Below are 27106 nucleotides of genomic sequence, written 5' to 3' on the forward strand. Positions count from 1 at the left end.
TCTATCTATCTATCTGTCTCATTGTCAAAGCACATCTGTGAAAACAATCACAAACAGTCAAACTTGGTAATAATCTCTTACTCTTTCTGCCACATTCCTGCTTTTCCATGTTGCTGGTTATTGTGTAAGACTGGGGGTTTGGACCACAACTATGTCCAGTGTTTCCTTTTTTCTTTTCTTCCTTTTGTCTGTGACTTCTGTGTCTGAAAACTGGATTTTCTGAGTCTGCCTGTGGAAAATCTGTGCTGCATGCAACTGAACCGCTTAATGTCTGCTGTCCAAGACGGGTATTAAAAACTAAGGGAAAGTTTAAACAAGTGGAGAGATGTATATCATGCTGTCTTTATTTATTTATTTTTTGCAATGCAGTGAGTCTGATAAGTACTTTTCAGCCATTATTGTTCAATAGCTATTAGTTTTCTGCCTAACTGTTTCCATATAGGATTTTTCTTCAAATTACAAAGTGCTTTAAACTTTACTTTTCTTGAAAGTTGTCATTTAATTGGCAAAATTTCTTCTTGCGTTTTTAGATTTATTTATTTTTTTTCTTGTGCTGATTTGCCCTCTAATGCCGGCATGTATTTTAACCTCAGTGAGGCATTTGTACGGTGTTAAGCTGGATTTATGGCAGTTATGGCACCACCACTGTGTGCTCCATGTAGGTCTGTAGAGGTTTGACTCGAACCTCTTCCAGACCAGCGCTTTTACACGGAAGTACTGCCTTGTGATTGGTCGGTCTGTGATTACGTGCCTCTAGATTTCTGGAGATTTTTCCTGAATTTTCGTGGTTACAGCGTAAGAGAAACAGCAACACAAGCAACACGACGGTGTAACCATAAGCTAGAGTGCGAGAGCACATTTCACTGGCGTCAGCTTAGTCGATCCCACCATAAGCAGATGCCGCGCAAGAATAAATCCAGCTTTACTCTCCATTTTCCTTGTTCGTTGTTATGAGAGTCGGACCTAGGCCATGTTACCTGCCTGTTTCAAAGGTTCAAGTCTAGCAGGAAAAGAAAACTTTTAGACTGAGGTTTCATCTACTTTGTCTTTCCCTGGTTGTAAAGCAGCTCTGAGAGCAGATAAACTTCAAGAGTCTGTTTTAGTTTTTGATATTACTGACAGCAAATTAAGGCAAAAAGATGTTTGTATTCATCTTAAAACCCAATACTTCTCATTGTATGGTTTTCGTAACATAAATAGGTTTTGTTTTGATTTTTTTTCCTCTGCTTCAGTGTGTTTTTCTCTGCTCACAAAACATCTGCAAAGTTACAAAACCAAAATTGCTCAACAAAAGGAGTCATTCCCAACCTAAGAAGAGGCTGCCCGAAATTCCTCATTTGTAGTCCCATAATATTTCCCGTACTTAATGACATCACCATGAACTTCTTTGCATATATCCCTGCTCAGTGGCTACTTAGCACACACAAAACAAAGGCAGCGTTTCATCTTTTTTGACCAATCAGAGCAGACTGGGACTTTGAGGAGGAAGGAGGCCTTAAAGAGACAGGAGCTTAATTAGTCTAGTAAAACTCTGGTTAAAATTCTTGAAAACTGATCATAATATGAACTTTCTACATTTAGGTTTGGTTGAATAAAATGAGCCATTTCAAAGTAATAACCAGACCAAGAAAAAGGACTTCTAAGCTAATATGTGTTTGCCCTAAAATAAATGTGACACATTTTTAAATATAGTGCTAAGTGGTATGGCCAAAATTCTATATCATTCCTATTGACTTTTTTCTCCCATATATGTTGTGTGGGTGTTGACCATATTTCCACTGACTATTAGATTAGCTAAGACTAGTTAATTCCATATTCATGAGAATTTTGTATTGTACCAAAGGAAAAGAAAAAGACCGAATCCATCTTTTTCTGCAGTATTTATCTTTGGCTATATGGATATTGATGGTACTGATTATCTTGATTCACCCCCTGCTTTTTTCTTGTAAGTAGTACCGTTAGCAATCACATCTAAAAGTGGCATCTGACTTAAGTATCGATATTAGCTTGCAGCTAAGGTTGTGCAGCAAACTGCTTGTGTTGCCTTCTCTGATGACAACTTTAGCTTGACAGCTTTTGCAGTCAGATTAAATTATTATTTAATGTTTTACTATTTTTAGTTATTTTATGTTCATCTCTTTGTTCAGTGGCTGTTTTCTTAAAGTGCTTTTATAAATAAAGTTGGCTTGGCTTGGCTTGCTCCATGTCCGACCTTTTAAAACCAAACTATCCCCAGACAACGGACACAGCTTCTTTTTTTGTCATCGTGTTGAACTCCACCGTCTGCTGTAGCTTCACTTTCTGAACTTTCTCCATCCATTTTCACCACTCAACATCTCCAGTAACTCATCTGATCTGCATGTTTAGTGGTGCAGCAGTGAAAAAGGTCCCCTCTTAAACAGTCTCCCACTGCACAGAACATGGTTTAGGTTATTTAAACTGGTATTTGTGGTACAAGGAAAATGAACATCATAATAAAAACAGTTTTCTGTACACCGTTCAGCTCTACTTAAACAACTCACCAGCCTGCCCCTGCTCTCTGAGCTTATCTGCTTTAAATAACTGTCTATGTCACACAATTTTCCATGTGCATCTTAATTTATTTCTTTATTTGGGGGATTGAGGGGCATAATAATGTAGCCTTGGTCTGACCTGTGGCTGTTACATAATAAAACCATATGCCTTGTGGCTGTAAAAAAAATAAATAAATAGCTCTTTGCCTGTGGAACCTGCTATCCTCTGGTGAGCTACTTTTGTGTATGTACATATATACACATCTTGTTATTTATTTATGTATTGTATTTACTGATTTGGTTATTTATTTATTTATCTATTTATTCCAGCGTCCTATTTATTGGTTGGGCACCTGTGGCGTATTAGGCGGTTGTCAACACATTGGTGTGTGATGTAGAGGAGGGAGGGGAGGGGGATTTGGGAGGTTTGTGGGTGGGTTTGGTCAATGGACAAAATAGATGTGATACTAACTAACTGTTGCTCTCCTCGTATTGGACAATGATATACTCTAAGACCACTGTATGTATAAATGCTTGTCGTGAAGATGAACTACAATGTAATGACAATAAAGAATTAACACTATGATGACACGCTGCTCACAACATGTCTCATATTTGTGTTTCATCAATACATATCTAGTGGTTTTCATTCATATATACTGTAGTATTCCATATAAAAAGCTTTTAGTTTGGACCCATTTCCAACTGAAAGGTTAAAATTAAGTTTAAGAGTTTTTTTGTTGACTTTTTTTCGCCCCACATCTTAAGTGTAATTTTTTTTAACCTGTTAAGCTACTCGATCTGCACGGTGGTGTGGTGGTTAGCTCCGCAGCCTCACAGCTGCTGGTTCAAGCCTTGGCTCGGGGAAGGTTCGAAAAGTGGCCTTTCTCAGTGGATTTTGCATGTTCTCCTCTTGTATGTGGGTTTTCTCCAAGTTTTCCGGCTTCCTCCCACCATCCAAAGTCATGCATGTTAGCTTAATTCGTCACTCTAAATTCTCCCTAGGAGTGAGTGTGAGGGGTTGTTTGTCTTTGTGTGTTGGCCCTGTGATGGACTGGCAACCTGTCCAGGGTGGACCTGCCTGGATGGATGGATGGATAGATACTTGCTTATGCTTATTAATATGAATGTATTTAAAGTATATATATATATATATACTCATACTCATACTCATAAAATATATATATTTTATGAGTATGAGGAGCCACTATAGGATATTTTCTGGGGTAATGATAGATAATGCATCATGACAGATGCATTTGAAAAATATTTTTGAAGAGCCACATTTTTATTTCCATTTTTACATTTTAAAGCCTTTATAAAAAAAGGATAGATAGACTTTCTTTTAAGGGATGTAGATATTTGTGGAAAATAAAATAAGACAGGATAACTACAATCACTAGAATAATCAAGTAAAAACATATAAACAAATGAAACTTATAAATGTAACAAAAAAATAACAAATAAATGCATCACTAAAATCAACTGCTAAATAGTTTAGTCAGTATAAGACAATGGTTAGGACATTTCCAGCTCTCCTCTTTTGCTCCTCCCTGAAGTGGCTGCATTATACAGCCTGATGGCACGAGAGACAAAAGAGTGGAGCACCCCGGAGAGAGCAGTCTGGAGCTTATGGCGCTCCTCTGGCGAGAGAAAACCGGGTTCAGGGGCTGGCTCTGATTGGACATTATCGCCCTGATCTCAGACAATGTCCTCTGCTCCACCACCTTCTCCTCAGAGTCGAGACACTATCCACCCCCAGAGAACGCTTTCCGCATGAGCTCAGCCTCTGAATGTCCTTTTTCTTAGTGTTTTCTTTATGTTTTGTGGTATTCCAAAACATAAAATATATATATATATTTAAGAAGTATGTTGAATAAACATAAAGCAGCCTTATTGAGTATTACATTTGGAATGTGACATATCAAATGTTGAAGGTATAAAATGTATCATAAAATATACACTGACGGTATTTGGAAGCTCATCAAAAGTAATATAACGTGATCTGGTGTAACAATCTTGTTACGGAGCGCAGCCGCCACATTGTTTCAAAGGAGCCAAAATGGTCGCTTGAGGCGCTGCGGAGCTTCTTTCAGTCGGCGCTGCCGTTTCCCTCCTTTTACGAAACAACATCTGAAGCTTTCAAGGACTCTCCATAAATGTGGGAATTTCTAATGTCAACATTAAAAGGCACATATCCAAACAAAATGTAGATTATTAATAAAAAAAATTAAAGCATAATATAATTACTTTATATCTTCAGATAACAATGTTAATAAACTGAAGGGGGAAATTTGCAACTTCTTCTGTTCTTCGTTTATCATAGATCACATCGCTAATCTCATTTAAGAACGATCTAATACAGTAAAATTACAAATAATAAGAAATCCACCTAGAAGACTTGCAAATGTAATTTAATAATGCAATATCTGTACTTATAAAAAAAACAACATTTTTATGTTAAGGGATTTAATTAGTTTAATCCATTTGCTATGTTGCATTTCTTACATACGTTTATCTGTATCCACATACAAAATGTGATATTTCTGAGGGCAATTAAAAGCAACAAACGACTTGACCCACTTTTCACATACGCTATTAGAACGTCCTTATCTCGCGTCAAGGTAGAAAAAATGAAAATGCATCGGAAATTATATTTCTTTCACAATAAGTATCAATGATGAAATAATGTTAAAAATATTAATTATGAGCTTTCTGTGTATGAATAAAATTACTTAAATTAACACAGTACATTTAATATGGCCTTAAATTGAAATAAAAACGCATATTGTCCATAATATTCTTTCCATTGGGCCCCATGGGAGTTTTATTTGGGAAGTCCTATCCGGAAGTGATCGATTTCAACGCTTGCTAACTTCACACTGGTTCCGCGTGTTGATGCTGAACACGGTATCGTGAACAAACAAGTTTTTAGGATCATAGAGACGCAAATTTAGGCCAAAATCTGAAAAAATGGACATGAAGAAAAGAGTTTCTTTAGAACTGAGGCACCGGTCACCAACAGAGGTAAATATTCCAGTTTATTTTCTTCTTTATCGTTGTCGCTGCAGTGTAAACTTGACCGGCAGGAGGAGGGGTGGCGAGCACATGGCAGCGTATCTACTTGCACTGCAAAGTGGCAAAATGTTAATTCTGCCACATATATTACCTTTTTAGTTCATGTAAATGTAAAAAATACGTTGTTAAGAAGTGCTATTTAACACCTCTATTGATTTCTGTCGGACAAAATCGTCTCAGTTGCTTGTAAAAAAAACAAAAACCAAACGTGCAGTTACGCAGTTGTTTACTGTGCTATTGCATTAATTGTGTCCATTTAACTCACATAATATGACTACTAATAAGTTCTTTTTGCCCCAAAAAAACCCAATGAACATATATACAAGCTTTCTATTGGGGGACTAAAACTTAACATCCGTGTTTGCTGGGCCTGGCTAATATCTCTTACTCTAGCTTGTGTGCGTTGCGGAAATCGTTTGCATTTTTTGAGTAAACAACATACTCCTTTCTTTCCAATAAAATTCTTTAACTATGAACATATTAAGGCAACGGTAACGTTAGTCTTTTATCCACCTACAGCACGAAATGTAGTTGCTAGTCTAGCACAAGAACAAGGGTTAAACTTTCATTTTTCAAGGTTTACATTTATTTAGAGTTTATTTAGTTTCATTAAGCTCAGCAGACAGGTTTAAATGCAAAATTAGTATATCGGCGCTTTTCCTAAGACTTGTCTCCCTACGTCCATAATGTGCTATGGGCGCTTAGCTAGCGGCATGCTAGCACTAGCTAAATTTGCTAACTCCTCATATTCTTTCTATGAGCGACAACGTTGAGCATTCAAAATTAGAAATATTTCGGCTATTTTTCGCATGGGGAAACGTATCATCCGTTGCTTCTAAGGAGCGGCAGAAGAACGGTTAACAGAGATAACAGGCACACGTGACACACGCTGCTAACTTTGTAGCGTCACGTGTGTTGGGAGTTTACAAACAGAGCCGTTGCCGGGAACCGTTCCAACATGAAACTGGTCAGCATTCCGTTTCTCTGAAGAGCTTCCTAGTGTCCTAGCAGTGAGCCGCTGGCTTTCATTTTTGTTGATTTAGGGTGCATCCAACAAAGTGTTATACGTTAAGTGCGAGAATAGTTTTTAAATAATTAAATAAATGTAATAATTATCATGTATAAAAATGGTCAAATAAAAAAAAATGCATAATAGGTTATTAGTTCAATGTAACATAGAAATAACTTAATTTAGGGCTTCATCTGGCATGTCCTTTCATTCATTTGTAATTTATTACAAAATACTCTAATGCATTTCGTGTGTGTGTGTGTGTGTGGGGGGGGGGGGGGTACTGTATGACTCATTGACTGAATAGTACTATGAATAGTTAAAGGCAGGTGAGAACTTGGATGACTGTTAGAATTAGTCACAGTTACACCAGAATTGGATCAAGAAATTAGTGTCATGAAGAAACACAGTTTTGTGTCATGGTTATGTACTGCTCAAACTGTTAAGATGTGAACCGCGACAGCTTAGGACTATAAAATGGGGTGTTTTTAGTTATTTGGTCGGAGAATTGATTGCTCACCTGTTGCATCAATCAGTTTCTGATTCTTCCCCCTCAGGTCCAAGAGCTGGTTCTGGACAACTGTCGTTCCAGTGAGGGAAAGATTGAAGGAATCACAGGGGAGTTCTCAAATCTGGAGCTGCTCAGCCTCATCAATGTCGGCCTGACCAGTGTAGCAGACATCCCCAAACTGGGCAAACTGAAAAAGGTGCTAAATAAAAAAAACCTGTTAACTCAGCACTTTCAGGTTTTCACAAACATGGCTGCTCAATATGGGCTTCCTTATATAACTTGTTTTCTGTTTCCATCCTCAGAATATGTGCTACTTATTATTATCAATATTTGACAGTAGCAGCTGCAACATTAGTTGATTAATACAAAAATCAAAGACTACTGTTTTTTACATTTGATTATTCTTTTGTTTTTAATTGAGCCATTCACAACATTTGAATTTTTTTCTTTTTCCCCCCAAAATTTTAAAAATGTGTTGTTTTTTTATTCATAATTAATTTACATACAAAACATTTCCTTTTGTGTTTTGCAAGCTAAACAGATGTGGCACTATGTTTTCCCTCCATGATACTGACTTTTATAAAATATATATGATGATTTCAGGCTTTCTGTTGGCTTTCATTCATCTTTTTTCTCCTCTGTTTGATCATTTCTTTTTCCCCTCTCTGCAGCTGGAGCTGAGTGACAACAGGATATCAGGCGGTTTGGAGGTCCTGGCGGAGCGCCTTGTCAATCTAACGCACCTCAACCTCAGCGGGAACAAGTTTAAAGACATCAGCACGCTGGAGCCGCTGGTGGGTAGAGTGAGATGATTACTGGTGGGGTAGACGCATTCTGCCTCAGGCTTTATAAAGACAAAGTAACTAGTAACTCATCAAGCTCTAATGTTATTGTTAGAAATGGTACCAGTTTGCCACCAGCTAAATGAAATGATCTCATTTGGTGTGTTAGGACAAACTCCGTCTACCACTACACATCAACCCTTTATGGTATGAAGTTTGTGTTCCAGTTTTTATATTCCTGTCTGAATGTCAGATGTCGTAATGCATTTCTATTCAATTTAGCTTTATATAGAGCCAATATAGAGCCAGTTTCACCGGCTGTATGAATATGAAGTGTGACTGTAGAGACAGCTCACCAGTTAGTGATCACGTAGCCGAACATAGTAAACACTTGTACTTGTTTTCACACTTTCAGATACCATGAAACAACCTACAAAACACGTCTCAATATCAGCTCCATATGTATCCTCACTAATCATAGCAGTGTTGGACCTACGTCTAGGAATAATTAACATGCTCACACTGGGACAAGGACTGTGGCCTCGTCTCATCCTGTCTTTTGCAATGACTTATAGTAATTCACTGTAAAATCCTAAATAGACTATATGATCTCCAATCGATCGAGCCAAGGACTGTACAGAAGAAGTCAGGATATAGAGGAAGAAACTAGATTTCAGTGGTCTGTTCCAGCTGGAACAGCAGCTTGGCTTTACAACGCACACAGACTCATTCACTGGGCTTAAACTCTGGTCCTCGAGGGCCTCTGTCCTGCTGCTTTTAGATGTTTCTCTCCTTCAACACCTGAATGAAATTAATGGATCCTTATACAGAACTTAACAAGCTGTTGGAGCCATTTAAATTGAGTCAGGTGTGTTTGAGCTGGAAACATCTAAAACCTACGGGCCATTGAGGGGTGTATATTTATATTAATGTTTAAATGTTTAGATGGCTAAAGATTTGCTCCTTCACCATCTAAATTGGATGTTAGCTCAAATATTCTGATTGTTTGTCAACATAATGAACAAAAATGTCAGATTTTGAAAAAATGAACAAATTGATTATCATGTGATAGAAGTTCCAGGATAAAGATGAATACGGTGAAAATATTAGATGTGATCGTTTTGGTGTCTTATATTCAGGAGGAACAATAAGAAGATATTTATAATATTCAAACGTACATTTATAGAAAAGTTGTGGTTTTGTTCAATTAAAATAAACTATTGATATGCAGAAATGCTGCTGGGTAACATGTCCATGGTATTAGATCTCCTGTTTCTACAGCAGCCCAGAAGGGACAAACCAGTATCTGTCTTTTTCCTCAATAGTGTCTAGTTTCATTGTAGGTGAATTTTCATTGGATCCAAACAAAAATCCAGATGTGCAACACAAAGTAGAGCCGGTTTCCTGTTAGTCTTTTTGGTTAAATAGTTCAACATGATTTGGAGAATTTGCGCCACCTGCTGGTAGTTTTATCCATTACATGCCTGTTGCTAATTATCTCAATCTATTTTATTATTATTATTATTATTGTTGTTGTTTTTGTTGTTGTTTTCTCGTGTGTATTTTAAAGACTTGATCAGTTATCTGTGAAAAATTATGTTTTCCAGAAAAAGCTGCCTCAGCTGAAGAGTCTGGACCTGTTTAACTGTGAGGTGACAAACCTGGCCGAGTACAGGGACTCCATCTTCAAGCTCCTCCCCCAGCTCATTTACCTGGACGGCTATGACATCAATGACTGCGAGGCGTCCGACTCTGACGGAGAGGGAGATGGGGTGGAGGATGAGGACGAGGAAGGTGAATTGACATGGCATTAGGTCAAAACAAACACATTTATTTAAACTTCTGTTTCCAGTTACTTCTACAAATCGTCAGCCTAATTGGCTGAGTCATGGTTAGGCCAAACTGGTATCTGTCTAACTGTACTTGCCTAATATTGATAATTGATTGTGCATCATTCACTATAAAACCTTAAAACATTTTTCCTGTGAGGCTAACAAAATATTACTGTATCTCAGAGGGGGAGTCAGAGGACTTTGAAGACGAGGAAGAGGAAGATGAAGAAGACGTGGTGGCTGAAGATGATGATGACGATGAAGACAGTGGTGATGATGAGGTTAGTTTTGAGCTTTTATGCAGAATCAAACGGAAACTGTTGCTATCTGGCAGCAGTACCGGATCAAAGTGAACAAAGACGTCTCTGATGAAGCATCCTGCTGTTTGATGTTCTATATCTTCCTGGAAAAAAATCATGTTTTGTATTTGTTTTTTGTTTTTTTTTTTGCCTAAAACTGTTGCTTCCTCTGCTGTTGCAACATACACTAACTGGCCAGTTTAGCAGGTCCACCTTCTTGTACCAGGTTTGACCCCTTATAACTTCAGAACTGCCTAAATTCTTAGTGTCACAGATTCAACAAGCTGGTGGAAACATTCCTCAGAAATTTTGCTCCATATCAGCATGAAAGCATCACACAGCTGCTGCAGGTTTGTCGGCTGCATCCATGATGAGAATCTCCCGTTCCACCACATCTCAAAGCTGCTCTGCTGGACTGAGGTTCTAGAAAGCAGGTGGAGATGATTTGAGCTTCGTGACATGGTGCATTATCCTGTTGGAAGTAGCATCAGAAGATGGTATGTTGGTACTAAGAGGCCCAAAGTGGGCCAAGAAAATATCCCCTACACCATTACACCACCAGCAGCCTGAAGCTTTGATCCAAGGCCTCTGTTGTCCAGTTGTGTTGAGTCTATGTGAATTGTGACCTCAGTTTTGGCTGGCAGGAGGCACCCGGTGTGGTCTTCTGCTGCTGTAGCCCATCTGCTTCAAGTTGTTGTTTTTGGTCCAGACAATTGCTGCTCACTGGATATTTCTTCAGACTATTCTCTGTAAACCCTATAGAGATGGTTGTGTGTGAGAATCCCAGTAGATCAGTAGTTTCTGAAATACTCAGACCAACAACCACGCCATGCTCAGAGTGGCTTAAATCCTCTTTCTTTGTCATTCTGATGCTCAGTTTGAACTTCAGCAAGTCGTCTTCATCATGACAACATGACTACATGTGTTGCGTTGCTGACATCTGATTGGCCGATTAGATATTTGTGTTAACAAGCAGTTAAAGTGGCCAGTGAGTGTAGGTTAAGTTTAAAATTGTTAGCTAAAAGCTCCCATACGGGGACATTTTTTAGAGGTGTTGGCCATTTTTAGCCCTGAATCAGTCGTATTTACTGTAGTTGTGATCTTGGAAGTCAGAAGTGTTTTAAAACGAAATCCACCACAACCATCCTGTCGGGTTTGATATGAAATGAACTCGTGTTTGTTTCTGTAGGATGCAGAGGTGAACGGAGATTTGGACAGTGACGAAGATGAAGATGATGAAGACGAGGAGGAAGGTGAGTAAATATAGCCCCTGTAGTCCCAGGCACCAGCTTGTAGGAAAATGCGGCTTTTTCTGCACATGAAAACAGTTTTAGAGCCTCAAAAACAAACGTTTAGGAAAACAGCTTATGTTTAGATATCCAGAAAATCCAGCTGTTTTGCTCATATGTGGATGGGACAGCCAGGGGTTTTTTGCTAGCAGCGACAGATAGTGTGTCGATACCTCCTTAGTTTCCATGGCAACAAGTATATCTAAAGTTGTTCTAATGATAATGTTGTTAACGGGAATTTTTCCATACTTGCTGTTTGTATTAACATCATGCAGTAAACCCTGATATTCAACAGCTTGGAGAACCGTGGAGCTGGGTTAGGGACCGAGCTTGTATCTTTATATTTGCACGTGTTAAAACAAGGGCAGGTACAAAATAAATCTCAAGGTACGCATCAGTTCTGTAACCAATCGCAGAGAGAGCTGACCAAGCCTATCCAGCCACCATAGCTGCTTAAAAGTAAGTCGATTTACAGAGAAAACGTTAAAGAACCTTTAGCAAAAGTAGCTAATAATAGACATGTTTGTCTGTCTGGGATTGGTTGGAGATTAGAGAAATCTGGTTCTTGGGTTTACGTGTAAAAGGTGTTACAAGTGTTTTGTACCTGTAACATTTACTTAATTAATCCATTCTTGTAGATTTGATTTGTACCTGTACTTTTTACAGTCCTGAAGCATTTATTCAGAGTCTCCATGATAAAAGCATTATTTATCACGTTTTCATCATAAAAAGATCACTATCACTACTATGTAGCTAAGAGACCTCTATTATGACCTGGAAATGATGATGAAGCCACTTCCTGTCAAACTTTCCACCAATCAGAGAGCTTAGATTGATGGTAATGTCCAATCAGGAGCAGCCAAAGAAAAACCAGTGAGCAGAAAGTTCTGTGTGTCTGAAAAGAAGAAAAATAATGCTCCTCTATGGCTGGAATAAAGCCAAGAAGACGTTTCTGATGCACGGTGGCACCAAAGAACAGCTGAGGTGGAGTTGGTTTAGTCAGGATAGCAGGTAAATTGTAGCAGGAATAACTGGAAATGAGGAAAATGTGTAAATATGGGAATAGTTTCTGTTGTGTTTGTTTTATTGTTAATATTTTTTCCTCTTTAAAGCCAAGACTTGAGAGAAGATGTAGGTGAGAAAAGGCTTGGTCCTTCTGATGTGTGTGTTATTTCTACAAAGTCCTGTTAGTAATAAATTCTGTTTTCTTCTTCTAGTCAGGCCTTTATGCTGCTATATCTATTCATACATTCATTTTAGCTTCATAATCTGACACCTGAGGCTGTCCTGAGAACAGCATGTCTGCGTGCTGACTGGGATTAAAAGCTTCAGCTCCTACAGGCTGTTTTACATTTAAAAACCAGGCGGACTAAAAATCTAAAATAAGATCTGAAGTTTTAAGGGTTAACTCTGATAAACTGGTGGTAAATTTATTTTTTTCTCTGCAGACGAGGATTCATCTCCAGCTAAAGGAGAGAAGAGAAAGAGGGACCCCGATGATGAGGATGAAGATGATGATTGAGGGTTCACAGAGGCCCCTGCAAACCCCTCTGACCTCTGGCCCAGCCTCCTCCTACCTTACCTCCTTTATCCCTACACCCGTGGGCTGCATCCCATTTCTGAATCTGGTCTCCTCCTCCTCACCCTTCATCAGCTTCTTCTCACAGATCCAAACTACTTCTATTAATGATTTAAAATTCTCCGCCTGACCAGCCCAAACTGTCTCGTATTACAACACGTCTACTTTTCTGAACTCAGGAACCAAACATTTAACTTTCCAACTCCGAAGCACCCGTTGTTCATTTCATAGCCAAGAGTGACTCATTAAATGTCTTTTGTGCAACCAAACGACCCAAAATCTGCATGTTTTTCACTCAGATCAGTGACACATGGTCATATTTTAGTGGATTTTGTACACATGTAACTAAGCAGGATATTTAAAGTTCTTCTAAATAAAGCCTCGGCTCAGAGATAAAAACTCAGGACTTTTTAACGGGATAAAAACATTGCTTCAGCACTCTGAAGCCAAACTGTTTGTCTTCCTGTGGAGAGAAAACAATTTCTTTAAAACTTTGAATCAAATTTCTTGTTTAAAAAGAAGGAAAAGCACCAGTTTTTACAGGAAAGCAGCTCAGATAACATCAGATGAGAATGAATGAGTTCAGATTCTGTCTGCAGAGGCTGATGGATCATCCAAACCATCCTCCTCCTCCTTCTCCTCCCGTCTGTCCAGCTGATGTTCTCTGACATCATCGTGATGTCACTGAGTTGAACATCTGAGATCCTCCTAAACCAGACCCTCCTCCAGCCCCCCTTTCCCCCCACCGCGGCCGAGCGCGCTCAGGGCAGATTGTATTTTCTCCGTTTTGTTTTTTGTTTTGTTTTTGCCAACAGAGCTTTTTAAAAGAAATATTTTTTCAGAGAATTTTTGTTTACTTTGGTATGGTTGTCTGGGGACGCCGTCTCTCTTCATCCCTCCCTTTGCCTTCTCATTTGTTTCTGCTTGGTAGTTTGTTTCCTTGTTAATTTTTTTTTTTTACTTCTGTAAGTTAAACAATAAACCAAAAAAAAAAAACAAACAAAAAAAGACTTTGTAAATAAAATCTTAACATTTTGCTTCTGCCGTCTTCTCTCTTGCCTTTTATCGTTTAACAAGTGTTTTCCCAGAATCCTCTGCTTTACTGCTGCATTCAGGGGCAACATGTAAACTGTAGTTTACCAGCTAGAGAGGTGAATTAATGCCACAAGGAGCCTGATTCCTACTCTGTAACCTGAACCCAGACAAATAATTCTGTGTCCTACACCATGTTTCTCCCTCACAATGACTCCAGCCACCTTTTAGAAGTAGCTCATTGTGGGCTGGTTGTATTTGTAGATTCATTCTTCCAGTCATAATGTTTGAGGTTTGCCCATTCACTGGTTAACAAGGCCCCAAGATGCTGAAATTTCTCCATATTGGACCATAACTCAGCCCAAACAGAAGTGGGCCGGATTGCATGAAAATGCAAACAAGGTTGTGGTGATACTGTCGGATGAAAAGATTTGCTCAGGAACGTGTTTCAGACTAATCTGTACTTACATGTGAAATGATGTACAGCCATCAGGCATGTTGTCCACCAGAGCAGCAGATCTGTGAATTGTGCTGGAAAATATCCTTTAGAGCCTCATCGACCCTCATTAGGGTTGAAAACATGACACAGTCAACTACTAATTACAGAAGAACGTTGATAATAGTTTTTATTTTTGACTGTTGCTTAAAGTTTAGACCCTAATGTTCACAAAGCAAGACCGCAAGTGTATGTGAGAGCAAACGTTTAGAAAGGATTTTGTTACTGAGGGTGATCAATGACATCTGTGGATTTGTTAGCATGGTGTTATCGTCTGTAGGGGAAAAATCTTAAAGGATACAAATTAAATTTTTCACCTCTGATTTATTGAAATTCACTCAGGCAAAGTAAACAATATTTTTATCCTGGAAATCATTCATTCTGTGAGGTGTTTGGATGTCCCTGAGAACATCTAGCCCCTTGCCTGATAATTGCTGGGACGGACTACAGCCCTCTGAATGAATTATATATATATATATATATATATATATATATATATATATATATATATATATATAAATGAACACTTGAAAATATGCCAGATTTAGCCAAAGAGCCATTTTTCATCTGTTATCTCTAGCCAGATCTTTTAAAGGCTCCCCAGAAGAAAGAAAATCAGAAAAAAACACATTATTCATTTACATCAAATATTCGCACATTAATGTATTTACTCGTTTACACGTTCAGTACAACTTACAAATCACAATAGATCTACAAAATCACAAAACATTTAATCATGGGTACCACCTGTACTGACTCACTTTATTATGCCAGCCAAGAGAAGATCTATTAAGGAAGAAAGATATAACAAGTTATCCCCCTCTCTTTTGCTCGTGTACCCCTGCAGTGTCTCCCAGTTTTCCCAAAGGTGTACTGGGAGACACTCCGGTGCCACCCGCTGCCTGACTGGTTGATCTCATTGTGAGGTAAATGCATGAAAAGCAACAACATCCAGACCAAATTTTATTGCGTAACGTTCAGCGTTCATGTATGAAAGCGTTTAATGGCCATAAAGCTAAACTCAATCTAATTCCAGGAAACAAGGACCTGAACAAACTTTATTTTGAGGTTAAAGGTGCACGCTTTTCCCAGCTAAAAACACATTTAAATTATAAACTTGAACCAAAGTTTGTTTTTAGCTGGACTGAATACAAATGCAGGAATTCCCACAACATGTACCTGATTAAAATCAAAAGGTCGCCCTCAAATTGTTCCTTTGGTTCTTGATCTCCAGTTCCAGTTCAATAATTCTCACCTGCAGCATGGAAACAAATGGAGTTACTTTCATTCACAAGAACCTGTTGTTGGATTACCAAGTTCTTTTTTTACAGTATGTTTAATTTTCTTTTCTTTAATCGTGAGATGATGTACTGTGTGTGTACTGACATCTTTTTGAAGCAGCTCCTCCCTCAAGCCTTTAATCTCATCCTGCTGACTGTAAAACGCCTGCAGGAGCTGAAACAAAGAGATGGTCCTGGCTAGATGAAGAGGAACACCGTCCAAAGACAAGGGTGTACATATGAAATAGATTCTGCCTGACCTCCGTCTCAGTGGTGGGTGGTGGTGTTTCTGCAGGTTCGCAGCAGTGTGGGGTGCAGTAGTACGTCCAGAGGGGAACCTGCGTTTCATCTGGCTGCCAGCCGGACAGATCGCTCAGGTCTCTGGGGTATTTGGCATCCTGGTAAGCCAGCTGCTCCTCCAGGAAGGCCTGACACAGGACAGGAGGACAGTACTTCAAAATATAATGAAATCTGAACAATGTGACTGATTTCAGTGTCATCAATCGTCCATGATTTATGGTGAAATCCTTTTAGAAATTTATTAAAAGGTACAAAAAAACTCAACTTGCATTTTTTAGGTGGGAAAAAAACTAAAATGACTACTGTTACTTTTTATATTCATAAATAACTAGATAACGCTCCGGATGTACGCTCCGTGTGCAGTTTTAATAAGAAAAACAAGTTTCCAGTAAGTTAGAAAGATGTTCAGAAATCAAATAACACTCCTCAGACTTCTCAATGTCAAGTGTTCACGAGTGTTTCTTCCTCAACAGCAGGATTTTCAGGTATTATATGTGCTGCAACCATGTCTGAGACTTGATGTGGCTCATTTTAAAATATTTCTATGTGAGCTACAACTATCTGATGAGCACTGTAGCTCAAAAATGTCTGTTTGTCTTCCCTATTTGTCAATCCCTTAATTGCTAAAGGAACAAGGAATAATCTACTATTAACCTTCGTGTAAAGCACGTGGCCTACATGAAGTTGTCTCCTGGATGCAGCCAAATTATCGAACAAAACAAGACTTAAAAGTATTCATTTAATTAAGCTGACTCATTAGATGGATGTTAACTTCTGTAGTGTTTTGTATGAATTAGTTGGCATCAGATTTAATATTTAACACATGTAAATTAGACCTGTGCAATATTTTCTGCTATTATGTGCAATAAGGATTTCTATGCAGATAGTTATACACATAGTATTTATGTACTGTACAGAGCATATACTGTACATGTTTATTATAGTACATTTAAATCTGCTCCATCGTCTATTTTAGCTCATTTAGCTTAACTTGTTGTAGTTTAGTCTTTTATTAACTTTATTCTCTTTGGCCAGACTGGTTTCTGAATATATATATATATATATATATATATATATATATATATATATATATATATATATATAGTACTCTTTGTGTTCTTGTTGGACATCACCTGCATGCTTCTGCTTTACGGTTGCAACAATGCAACTTCCCCATTGAGGGACTAATAAAGGTTTTCTTATTCGTATTTATCCTTTGCTTCACCTGTTTACATTAGGCTTCTTAAAAACATGTAAAACTCAGATTAATGGTGATCTACCTGCTCAGTTAAGTCCTGGTCTGTCTTCACTGCACCTCCATGTGGAGCTATCTGGAACCACCGCACCGGCTCCTTCTCCGCTGGGGTTTCTGCGTAAGGGTTTTCTATTCGAATCTCAGGCTTTAGGGAAATCAACACGGGCTCTGACGGAGAGATGAAACAGACTGATTGCGGTGCACAGATCATGTCATGCATCTGAAAACAGTTTTGGTTTAAATACACTGATGGGTACAGACCTCTGTCGACCCCCAGCAGCCACTCCTTAGCCGTCATGGCCGCCTGACTTCCAGAGGTCATCGGATAAAGATCCTCTTGGAAAACTCCAGACTGAAAAGGCAGGGCAGAGCCCAGTAACATGACTTAACGTGCTTTCGATAGTGTTTAGTGAGAAATGCAGGGTGGATCATAAGAACCTCTTTTCGTGGTACAATCATCGACAGTGGTTCCACCAAGTCTTTAATGGCTATCAGTCGGTAAAACCGGAAAACCTCACATGCGTTTACATCCAGGCCACGTTTTGGCATCACCCCTGAAATGATGTCAGATGTCAGTCATTTGTAAAATTTGCTTTAACCAATGAAATGTTCACGGCTCAGGATCTGGTCTGAAATGCTGAGCTAATAATAGAGGACTGTTGTAGAACAATGCCTGAATAATGGCAAATATTTTATCAATCATTTGTTGCTGGTAGTTGTTGTTCTTTGTACACCAATCAACTAAAATATTACGACCATCCATCGCAGTCCTTAGTAGGACCCCCTGTTTGTCCCAAAGTAAACCCTGACCCTTCGAGGTATGGACAAATGTTTTGATTGGAGATCTGAAAAATTTGGAGGTCAAGTTGATGTCGTCTAACCATCCTTGGATTATTTGTTGCGTGGCGGGGCACATTATCCTGCTGAGAGAGAGAAACTTCCACCAGGGAATACTGTTTCCATGAAGGGACGCATTTGGTAAAGTAAAATGTTTCAGGAGGTGGTAACATCCACTTGAATGGCAGGATGCAGTATTTCCAGCAGATTATCGACCAAAGCATCACACTACACCCACCGGCTCACCTTCTTCATGGTCCAGATCTAACACTGACAGGTCTACTGTAGATACTCTGGATGGTGGAAACAGGTCAGCAGCCTTGTAGTATACTAACTTATACCTTTTCTACTGAGGTACACTAGCCTAGAAAGGACAGCTTGAGCTAGCTCCCCATGTACATCAACAAACCTTAGCCTTCCAATGCTGCATGCAGTGGGCCACTTTGGTGGAAGTGGTCTCTACTAAAAGGGACAACTTTTGGTCAGGCATGCTTCCTGCAGACCAGGACCATCCCACAGGAGCTGCTGTTGTGGAGATACTATGACTCAGTTGTCTAACCGTCACTATTTAGCCCTTTTTAAGTCGCTCAAACATGCACAGTTGCCTTTTTTTCCACTTCCAACACATTAACATCAAGGACAGTTGTTGACTTGCTGCCTGATATCTCCCACCAACTGTCAGATGCTACTTTAATAAGTTTATAGACGCATTTCCAACAGCAGGTTTGGTTCTGTAAACCTCTGTTGCATATCCACAGCCAACCAGGCCCTTACCTGGGAGGAAAAGGATTGATGCATCAGCTAGCGATGCCTTCCTTTAATTATGAGGAAGGAGAAGGAGACTTAGAAACAAAGAGGGAATGGTGGACATCCAACAGTTTGTGTTCTTTCTTCTTGGCACGTGGCTTTAAACAACGGAAATCTAACCCGGCTTATTTAAACATGGTGCTGCTGCAGCTTTGTTCTTATTGCCGGGTTACATGGGAAGTGATGGTTCTTCCAACCGTTTAACAGAATACAGTGTGTCAAGTTCCACCCTTTTGGGTCAAGTCAGTTATTCCCAGTTTTTGCTTGTGGAAATGCAAAGAACATGCATACTGATCTGAACCCGTTGGTGGAAACGAGTCTAACGTTCTGGCTAACTGGTGTAACTGGCTGAACTTACTAGGTTGGTCTTTTTCTGAATGAATGGTTGCACACTTAGCTTAATTTTCCCCACCCCCCAGATATAATTTATCAGTGCGCAGATGTGTGTTTTTATCTGACCGAGGCCTTTCTGTGGCAGCAGGGATCTGTACTCCATCAAAAAGCTGATGTAAGGCTTCTCAGAGCTCAGCTCGTAGTACCGGATGTTCCCGTCTCCCTACAAATAAAAAAAAAAAGAACACAACAGCAACCCTCAGCCTCTATAGTCCCGTGTTTCATGTTGTTATAGCAACAGAAATATAAACTCGTGAAGCCAAAAATCATTAAAAAATAGTTTGATCTAAAATCCTAGTGGAAATGTATTCATTTCACAAACATTTTTGCTCTTGCTTGCGACTGATAACTGAGACAGGTTTTTAATAATCTTGGGCATGGAAATAGTGGATTTAGTATGTATTTAGCAACCTTTCCAGCCAGGTAGAGCATATGTGTGTCTGGATCATAGAAAGGGAAGAGAACTCCTGCAGATCCGTCCAGATCTTCTTCATACAGAGGCTCAGATAAGTCGTCCTGCACACAAATGGAGAAAGAAGTTGGAAATTTGTTGTGCAATTGTAACTAAGAGATTATGAGTTAATAACCAAAGCTATTTTCTAGTAATATGTGATGAATTTATCTAATTATGTTGAGGGTTCTAGTCTTTATTGCACACATCAATATGTTAAATTTTGATAACAGAAGATTAGTTTTGTTTGCTCAAGATGCCACAGTTACTATAGAGAGCTCAAATAAGAATCTGGTTTTTTAGATTACAGGTAACTCCAGCTTTTCAAACAGCTGTCCTGATGATTGACTCTGTACTGGAGTCATTACTAAATATCAGGTGAAAGCATAAATGATCCAGTTATTAGAAAATAAAGACTTGACGTTCATGAACGAATCTATTCTTTTGAACGAGTTTTTAAATGAACAATGAGAACCGAGTCGCAGTTGTGAGTCGTTCTTTTTTATATATAAAATTATCCACACCCCATTCACGTGACACATGTGTCATGATGAGAATCTGATGTCCAACACGCTCCATTCAAGTGACTCGCCTACAGGCATAAAGTATTGTTACAAACAAAACTCCATCCAAAAGCTCTAATGTTGCTCAGGTTTATTCTATTTTTGTTTCTATTTTTCCTGTATTTCTCGATCTTTTTCTGTACACTTTTTAAATCTTGCATAGTAGATTTTATTAGGTACATATTATTATTTTTTGTGAGTTTTTTGCATGACTTAAATGTTCTTGTGCTGAAACTTTTGTAATAAAATTGTTTTGCATGGAAATTTATTGGAGCATGTAGTTTTTTTGGTGAGGTAAAACCCAACATAGTGATCTCACTGTCAAAGCATGGGGATATAGAGCCACCTTATGGGATGGTTACAATGAAAACACAAGCCAGATGAAATTATGACCAATATTTCAGAGTAATTTCCACCAGCTGCTCACTTAAATTTTTAATTTGACATTTTCAGTATTAATCACCGGCTTAAATTTAAAACAAGCTGGCACAGGATGCATTAATTTATTTAGATTTAATCATGATTACAATATAACCTATTTAACTTGTTAATACAAGAAGTTAGCTTCGTTACACAGAGATAATTGATCTCCGGATAAGGCATGGCACATTTTAAGCATGGCTGTGCTCTGCTTCTGTTAAGGCCCAACCTTTGGGCATCATTTATATTAAACTATATAGTTTGACTCATGACCTGATTAATTAGATTAACAGATAAAATGAAGGGTCTCAAGATTCTGCTTCCTCTTCAGTCGTGAACTTAATAAAAGAAAAAAACTGGACAAATGATTATTGTTCCAGGAATGTTTAGAAATCCTTCCCAGTGTATTTAAATATGTGGCCAAAGTGTTTAATTTCATAAATGAATAATTATGTGTCTGTTTCATTTCATGCATATTTTATGTCCCACTGAAAGAAGATGATCAAGGTTTAACTTTAATAAATTAATGTGTCTTACGGGATCCCAGAGGATGATCTGTCTTTGGTTCCAGCGTGAGCTGCCTGTGGACAGAAGCATCTTCAACCCTCCGATGTATAAAACCTTGCTGGCCCGGTGAGATTTATTGCTGGACACCTGCAGAAACATCAGCTCTGTAATTCCAAACTCAACCTGAGGACACAATCAGGCGAAACAAACACTTCAAACAGAAACCTGTAAAATCTTTCCCGCCCGTGGGTCCAGGACTCGAACCCGTCTGTCTTTGGACGTGACCGCCAGCCTGCTGCCATCACTGTTGAAGCTGACAGACAGCAGCAGCGCCTCCGATGGGTAACGGTGATGAACGGGCATGAGGAGCACCCGGACGGGATGCCGGATGACTGCACCTGAATGGGACACATCCCAGAGCAGGACCTGGACCAGGATGAGAAATAAAGCCAGGTCAGACCTGTAGGCTGGGATTACTTAAATACATCATAACACTGCTGTGATGAAGCACTCATGTCTGCAGATACACATTTATTTTGGTCATTTTAGGTGTCTTTTGTCATGTTGCAGAGCTGCTCTGCAGAGCTGCAATCAGGATGATCTCCTACACCTGTCCTGATTGTCATTTCCCTCACCTGCTCCCTCCCCTACTTAAACTCTCTTCACTCCCTGCTTCCCTGCCAGATGGTCACCAGTACTTACCTTGTGATATCCAGTTATTTCTAGTTCCAGACTTCCTTGTCATCGACCCTGTCACGTCCGTGGATATTCTTTTGCCTGACCCCTGCCGGATCCCTTCAAGTGCCTGCCTGGATTGACCCTTGCCCGCATGACCACGGAATAGCCTGTCCCTCTGGATAAGTACTGCACTGAGCCTCACTGTGAATGAACGTTGCCTGCCCTGACTACGTCTTTTGGATTTGTGGACTAAAACTTCCTGTCTGAAGTTCATTTCAGGAATTCTCTCTCACAGACCTGGGATTGCCTGACTCCGCCAGCTAACCAGAACTGGTTTCACTCCCTCCATCCCCTGGTCCTCAATAAACCTTATTCTTTTCAAATCCATTTGTCCTACGTGTGGCTGAATTTCCGGGTCTTCAGGAGCAAACCTGACAGTCTTTCTTGTTGGGTTTCTTTATTTCTGGAGACTTAAATAACATTATGGTTGCCTCTGTTTGCCAACCACATATTTTCATGGTCTCATAAAAAAGAAGATCCAAATAATTTGTCCAGTTCAGTAATGGTGGCTAAAATGGTGTCAGAGTTAAAACACTTTAGTTCCAATGACTGACACAGGGCCAGATAGAGCTTAGTACTGATGCAACTCCTTGCTCCAACACAAGCAAAAACAGTTAAGGAATTAACATTAGCTGAGACTGATTTATAGCCTAAATTAGCTCAACACCAGACCAAATGTTTGCACCAGAGATGGATCACATTGGTTCCTGCAGACCTTTGCAAAGCCAAGCACCATCAGTACAGAATTAGCTCCACCTAGCTTCCTACAAGAAACAGCATTGATGTGAGCTAACTTATGTTTCCAAAGAGTGGTATGGTTTGGGTCGGTATGGTATGGTACACCATAGCCCCGTTTCCACCATGAGTCTGAGTGGGTGCACATTTTTCAACATTCAAAAACTGACGGTGCCTTCTGTCCAGCCAATACCCTGCCTACCAGGAAAGGGTATATTTGGCTGTGGAAATGCAACAGAGATCAGGATTTACCAAACCAAACTGCAACAAACTGTCCTGTACCAAGCCAGACCCGTTGGTGGAAACAGGCTTTTGTTTTTCTTTTATAAAAGGGGTCCGTACAATTGAAATGAACTGTACAATTTCTAGGCTTTTGAAAGTCCAGGAGAACAGAAAAATATGGTTAGGGCAGAGCTACTGGCATTATGCAAAAATGTTTGTTGATTAGGAGGTAGAAAAACATCACTTCTTGCAACAAAAACAAGCCTAGAAGATAGAAACCCTGTTAGACTTCAGCTGTTTCACTTCACTGTTCACTCGGCATTGAAAAGAATAAGATGCCTGTTCCTTGTTGTCATTGCACTAGCAGAGAGCTGTTCAATTTGGTCCCAAAAAGATTGCAGTCCTGCAGGTTTTTAACGTTTCCCTGCTCCAACAGCTATGAAGTTCTGCACGATTCATTCATTTGAGTCAGGTGTGTTGGAGCAGGAAAACAATGAAACTTGCAGGACTGTGGCCGTCGTGGGAGCAAATACAAAAACGTGATGCCACACTAGACATTTGGGCTAAACCCTGCCTACATAGTAAGGGTCAGAATTGCTATGAAAACACTCGTCTGACCAGGCCAGGCCATTCCTAACTGTACCAACCCAGAACGTGTCACTCAGTGGAAACAGGGATTTCATTTATCTGTCAGTAGTTTTAACATTGTGGCTATAAGTGATGGTTTTTAACAAAAATATCATTCTTTTATTAAATTTACCCTGGGCCTTTAGAAATGTCTAAATATGTCAAAAAGGTACGGATTTGTAGATCCCTCCATACAAAGATGACGCTAACACGAGTTCAGATAATATATTCAGCTGACTGAGGTACTGACCAATGAGGCGCCTGACCTTGTAGTCATAGGCGGAGCTAAGCAGCAGGTTCTCAGCTGTAGGATGCCACTCAATAATCGCCACCCTCCTCGAGTGACCAATCAGAGTCTTCCTGGCCTTGGTAATGTTCTGTTTGACGCCCCAGGCAGGAATATCCCAGATCTTCACCTGTGTACAAGCAAATAGGCTGATTATGTGGACGGTACTTGTTAAGAGCCTAGACCTTAAATCATAGTCATAACTATAAGTGTCTATACACCAAACCAACATGTAAGACCAGGTCCATGCAGACCTGGGGCCTCAATTATCAAACTGTGTGTAGCAAAGCAAACTACAGGTGGCATCTGCTGCGCAAAAGGCTAATGCTGTGCACTTCTACTTTCAGATTTATCAAAGAGTGCCCACACACGTCCTACACCTGTTTCCGTTCATAAATTAGAATCAACTCTAAAGTGGTCGCACGTGAGGGAACGCCTTCCCACGCCCACATGGTGACTATAAATGGTCAGGTGAAGGCCTGTAATACATATTCATCACATCATTTCCATGATGGCTCAGGAGGGAAAAAGAGTTAAGAAGTGAAATTTTTCAGGATGTGGGACTGAGATCCTGATGGACCACGCTGACAAACCTAAAAATGTTTAATTGGTGGGCATGGCGTGGGCATTACTTGTGTTAGAAAGGCAGAATAGTGGCAGCAGGTGGCAGATGCTGTCATCACAGTGAGGAAGGCAAAACAGATCATCCGTCTCACATGCGGGAGACTGAAGTTCGATTCCCCGAGTGATGAATCACTTTGGAAAAAAGTGTCTGCTAAATGACAGTACTGATGCCTGTAGTTTAGTCATTTGTTTTAATTTATAAAATAAATATGGACAGATACATCTGAGATTGGTAGCAGTTTATTTAGTGTTAAATAATATTTCTTTCTAGTTGCTGGGTGGGCAGTACAGAGGGACACAATCACCGCTATTAACCAGGTGGACAAGGAGTTGTAGGAAATAAAGACCGTCTGGACAGAAATTAGGACAACAATAAAAAAGGGGGGAAAAAAAACATTGTGTAAGAATGAATAAATAAAAGGAAATCCACCTCTTGTGTGTTTCATTAGCGTTGCTTCTAGACCTCCAGCCTCCTGCTTTGCTGGATGACTTTCTGACATGCTGGCAGCAGACTGTCCACCTTATTTAGCTGAATGGATTTTATAACATGTAAATTTTGTTTCACAATGACAGAACATATTTTAGTGGTTATGGTTCTTATTAATATCATCACCCTTTCCTGTAGTCAAAGTTTGCGAGGAGGTAGGAACATTTTCCAGTCAAGTTTGGTTTTCATAAAATCCTAAAAGTTGACTATGTTTGGCATATGCTGGTTTTTGTTCCTACGCAAGCTTGATAAATGAGCCCCTGGTCCATGCAGGGTCCATCACCAGCATCTAAACAAATAAATTAGATCTTGAACACGTTGCTACTTCCAGCTGTCGCCAGCAACATACGTTGTTCTCCTGCACAAGATGACAGCTCACCAGGGCAGAAGGGGGTGGTAGAACATGAAAATGCAGAATATCCTTTAGATTTTAGTAATGTCAGACAGAGCAGGTCTCTCCAAGTGCACTGAAAAGTGTCACTTGTTTTGAAGAAATGACAAAAGAGATTGTTTAGGACCATCTACTGTAAGTTAGCTGTTACTCTGGAGATGGTGACTCTACAGTGCAACAGTGACTCTACGAAGGAAATAGCCAAAGAAAGACAATGCTGGAGCCCGGAAATGACATTAGAGCATCGAGAACACAAGGGAAACCAAATCTTTCAATAGTCCTTGCAAGCATTTGTTGGCTTGGTGTATAAGAGTTCTGAGTCTGAAACCATTTCCATCCCTTTTAGGAAAAGAATTTAAATCTAACTGCACACACAGAAAGCATAAATAGCGTACGGTGCAATCCTCCGAGCAAGATGCGATGCAGTAATCATCAAACGGGTTCCACTTGATGTCCAAGACTCTGCCACCGTGGCCGCACACCCGGGGGTGCTGAGGGTCCACCCTGCCCGTCTGAAAGAGGTCAAGTTATTATCATTTATACAAGAAAAAATCTACCCCAGATCCAATAAATGTAAATATTTAATCTTGGTCAGGTGATTTGGAAAGTATTTTTGGAGAGGCTACTTGACTTTTACTACATAAAAGTCAAGTTAAACATTCTGATAATGATGTGTCTTTGTACTTTGTTGGCTACAAAATCAACCTCTAAAGCTCATAATGTTACACTTAAAAAGATATGGATATAATCTTCTGTCACATCAGAAAAGATTTAAACAGGATGAGTCATTTATTTTTACTGTGTTCATCAGAAAGAAACATACGTACATGTTGGATTGGCAGGACTAAAAAAGCCCCGCCCCCAGCACACTCTGTCACTACAGCGATGAAGCAGGGATTGGCTGAGCAGTAGTGGTTGTCATGGACACTGCGTGTGATTGGCACCCCATCATAGCTGTGCTCCTTGGTAGCTGGCTTCCCGAAGACGAGACGAAACTTGGAGCAGCGATAAGACGAACGCCACGACATCTGGAGGACTGAAAACGTCAGAGGAGGACGCTTTGATTTTTGTTTTAGCAGTTAAACATCAACAAGTTATCCTTAGAACTGGGGGTCCCGACTCCCATGGGGGCCCCAAGATCATTTCAGGAGGTTGCCAGATCATTGTGAAAATTATAGCCGACATTTACCAAATTTCTTTGGTATTTTGATTGGAGCTGTCAAAATTAGTTACTGCAAAGGGATTAATCTGTAGAATTAGCACGTTAATTTTTAACGCATTAATGCATAAACAGCAAAGATATTACTCATACCATATTAAATATCCGAATGTGGCATTATCGCTGCAAGAGAAGCTGATTTTTGACATGTTCATACTTTGCTACAGCTGTAAACCGAATCCACCAAAAATGCACTTTATCCCCCTTATTTATTAAGTTTCAGATATTTTTCAAGCCTTATATTAAGAAATTTTTTAAGTTATTACAGGTGTTATTCTTCAAAATCTGAATTTGGCCCTGTCTCAACAAATTTCAAGCTTTTCATTTAGAGCAGGATATAGCAGGTTTTCCATGAATCCCTACTCCAATGCACCTCACTCAAATTAATGAGTCATTGTGCAGAACTTGATTGGCTGTTAGATCCATTCATTTTGATTTGGGTGTGTTGAAGCAGGAATACACTAAAAACCTGCAGCCCTTGTAGGACCAAATTGAGTAGCCCTGATTTAGAGGTTGTGCACAGCATGACCCATTTGATATATCA

The 27106-nt window shown here is 39.5% G+C and overlaps 2 protein-coding genes across 2 annotated transcripts; one reads left to right on the forward strand and one right to left on the reverse strand.

The window, feature by feature from the left end:
• Positions 1-5365: 5365 nt before the first annotated feature.
• LOC121639793 (acidic leucine-rich nuclear phosphoprotein 32 family member B-like) lies at positions 5366-13927 on the forward strand. The gene is made up of 7 exons (XM_041985299.1): positions 5366-5540; positions 7158-7307; positions 7783-7905; positions 9501-9687; positions 9909-10006; positions 11214-11277; positions 12762-13927. Exons 1-7 carry the CDS (start codon positions 5487-5489, stop codon positions 12833-12835), a joined length of 750 nt encoding a protein of 249 aa, XP_041841233.1. The 5' UTR covers positions 5366-5486; the 3' UTR covers positions 12836-13927.
• Positions 13928-15480: 1553 nt separating this feature from the next.
• On the reverse strand, positions 15481-26377 carry LOC121639786 (coronin-2B-like). Its single transcript, XM_041985281.1, has 13 exons — positions 26171-26377; positions 25739-25855; positions 23822-23971; positions 21459-21659; positions 21264-21380; positions 19704-19808; positions 19359-19455; positions 17694-17809; positions 17517-17607; positions 17281-17423; positions 15961-16128; positions 15807-15875; positions 15481-15675 (listed from the first exon to the last, which is right to left on the reverse strand). The coding sequence occupies exons 1-13, from the start codon at positions 26369-26371 to the stop codon at positions 15610-15612; spliced, it is 1641 nt and encodes a 546-aa protein (XP_041841215.1). The 5' UTR covers positions 26372-26377; the 3' UTR covers positions 15481-15609.
• Positions 26378-27106: the final 729 nt, after the last annotated feature.

Source organism: Melanotaenia boesemani, chromosome 5 (genome assembly GCF_017639745.1).
Source record: "Melanotaenia boesemani isolate fMelBoe1 chromosome 5, fMelBoe1.pri, whole genome shotgun sequence".
NCBI classification, from domain to species: domain Eukaryota; kingdom Metazoa; phylum Chordata; class Actinopteri; order Atheriniformes; family Melanotaeniidae; genus Melanotaenia; species Melanotaenia boesemani.